The sequence below is a fragment of the Harmonia axyridis genome, chromosome 3, assembly GCF_914767665.1.
Source record: "Harmonia axyridis chromosome 3, icHarAxyr1.1, whole genome shotgun sequence".
Classification (NCBI taxonomy): domain Eukaryota; kingdom Metazoa; phylum Arthropoda; class Insecta; order Coleoptera; family Coccinellidae; genus Harmonia; species Harmonia axyridis.
This window is the reverse complement of record NC_059503.1, coordinates 57,918,782-57,921,334: the sequence shown is the minus strand read 5'-3', so window position 1 is coordinate 57,921,334 and position 2,553 is coordinate 57,918,782. Positions and strand designations below refer to the sequence as shown.

The 2,553-nt window shown below is 40.1% G+C and overlaps 1 protein-coding gene across 1 annotated transcript; it reads right to left on the bottom strand.

The window, feature by feature from the left end:
- Positions 1–706: 706 nt before the first annotated feature.
- On the bottom strand, positions 707–1,042 carry LOC123675482. Its single transcript, XM_045610840.1, has one exon. It carries the CDS (start codon positions 1,040–1,042, stop codon positions 707–709), a length of 336 nt encoding a protein of 111 aa, XP_045466796.1.
- Between the last annotated feature and the right edge of the window lie 1,511 nt (positions 1,043–2,553).

Below are 2,553 nucleotides of genomic sequence, written 5' to 3'. Positions count from 1 at the left end.
GTAGAACTGACAAGAGTAAAAGTTCCCCTTTCTCTCTCTAGCCATCCATATTTATATTCCGTCAGGGAATTGAAGTTTATTATTTTGTCCATCAGGACGATTTCAATTAACAATATTAATTAAAATTTCGAGCGAACCTATATAAACACAGACATGTTATTTCGAATAACTTATATGCGAATTACCGGGGCGGTGCGACAAACTATTTTCATTTTCCTCCTGTATTCATTGTATAAATATTTGATATCCTCATTGGGTTTTCCGGTCGCATTGAGGTATGCACGTCACGTGGATTCGATAATTATCGGGGCCACAGCTAGCTTTGACATATCTTTGAATTAATGAAGAAAATATTATACCATATAAGTTGTTGATGAATACCTTTGATTTTATTACTTTGAACTATGTATGAACATTGAACATGTATAAATAATTATCACTAGGCCGGAGGGAACCAAACGGAACACAATGATGGATTCTCATCATGGAAGTTCACTTAGAAGTATCAAATAATTTTCAAGTTCTCCCTGGACTCATGAATTGTAAGGTGTAAAAAAAGAAATAAATTATTTTTTCAATACAAAGATGGCTTTAGTTATTTGTATCTTGCGTTGTATGAGTCCGATCGATGGCGTTAGGAAGATGAGAATTCGTACTACAAAATCTTTTCTAAAAATTTTGTGATTATACATACATACATATCGGTTTAAAACGTGCGACGACGTTGTCCAATGCCTAGAATCCATTGCTTGCGATCTTTCCATTGCCCTGCTTGCAAGTTTCGATCTCTCATTGCATTTCGTATTTCCTCCATCCAGTTCTTTCTTGGTCTCCCTCTTCGTCTTCTCATGTTTGGTATCCATTCCATTGTTATTTTCGGCAGTCGTGATTGTCCCATTCGTTGAACATGTCCATACCAGATCAGCTGTTTTCTCTCTATACCATCCATGATTGTGCCTTCTACTCCCATTTGATTTCGTACTTCCTGGTTTCTTATTCTTTCCATTCTAGATATTCTAGCCGATCTCCTCAACGCATCCATCTCTGCAGCCTCTATCCTCCTCTTTTATTTCTTTCTGTCAGTCTCCATGTCTCAGATCCATACGTTAATTGGCTTTTGATCATTGTATTGTAGATGTTGAACTTTCGTGATCTGGTTATAGTTTTGCTCCAGAGTATTCCATTTAAACAGCCAATCACTTTTCTTGCCTCTGTTACTCGTGATCTTCTGTCATTGTCTTATTTTGTTATTACTTGATTCAATTTAGTTCGAGCGCGCGTCAAACATGCACCATCCACTGAAAGGCCAATTGTCGAGAATATCAATAAAAACATAGTCGAGTCGGACCGTCATATAAGCACTGTTTCGATTGCTCTAGAACTGAAGATTGCACAAATAACCATTTGGAACCATTTTCATAAGGCTGGTCTCAATAAGAATATCGATAGCTAACGCACAAAAACCTCATAGACCGAATTTCCATGTCCGAATCGCTGCCGGATCGCAAGGAAATCGACCCATTTTTGAAGCGGTTGGTAACTGGTGAAGAAAAGTGGATCACTCACGACAACGTCAAGCAAAAACGGCCGTGGTCCAAACGCGTTCAGACGGCGGAAACGGTGGTCAATCTAGGATTGACGGCGAGGAAGGTTTTGCTATGTGTTTGGTCTTTTTCTTCTTACTCTTTTCAATAGGATCGTGTCTTGTTTTCTTCTATGTCATTGTTATGTCTCTTATGATATCGAGCTCCAGCTTTCCTTCCATCTCTTAGGTGGGCGTTACAATGGTCTACGTATATTTGGAATCTGTATTTCCGCCCGTCTGGCCAGTCTTTCTATTGTTCTACATGGTCTTTCCAGAACCCCAGAACCTCCTGCGTGCTCTGATCCATATGACCACATCCTGCGTCTCCAGTTCCTCCCTTATATCCGCACTCCTCACATGATCTCTGAGTGTTACTCCTTTGATGCATCTTAAAATCTCCATTTCTGTTTTTCTTGCCATTCTCTTGGTTGTAGATGTTTCTGCCCTCGTTGAGGCGGCGTATGTGAAGACTGGTCTGACACACGCTTTATACTCTATGCGAGTTTTCACTTTATGGTTCATGATTCTGTTGGTCCCGATTACGTTTCTCAGACAACCTCCGATCTCTGCTGCTTTGTGCGCTTGTGCTCGTACTTCTTCTACAACGCATCGTTCACTGGATACTGTTACTCCTAGATAGTTGAATCTTGACACCTGTTTTTTTATTTCTTATATCTTACATCGGATAGGCTCTTTGGCGATAACCATGGTCTTAGATTTCTCACAGCTGATACTCATGTTCAATTCTTCTGCGACCATTTGGAACTCATACACAAGGCGTGTTAGGCCGTCTTCGTCCTCTGCCACCAGGACGGCTTCATCTGCATAGCACATAATTTTTAGAGAGCGATTTTTCATCTTATAGCCTGCTTTGATCTTTCTGACTCTCTCGATGATGCTCAGAAGCCTTTGTTAAGTCGAGAAAGTACGTGATCATGGGTTCATTGAATTCAATTGATTCCTCTATC

Bases quoted from the DNA above. Each gene is read 5' to 3' on its own strand.
- LOC123675482 (XM_045610840.1), bottom strand. From the start codon at position 1,042: ATGGATGCGTTGAGGAGATCGGCTAGAATATCTAGAATGGAAAGAATA.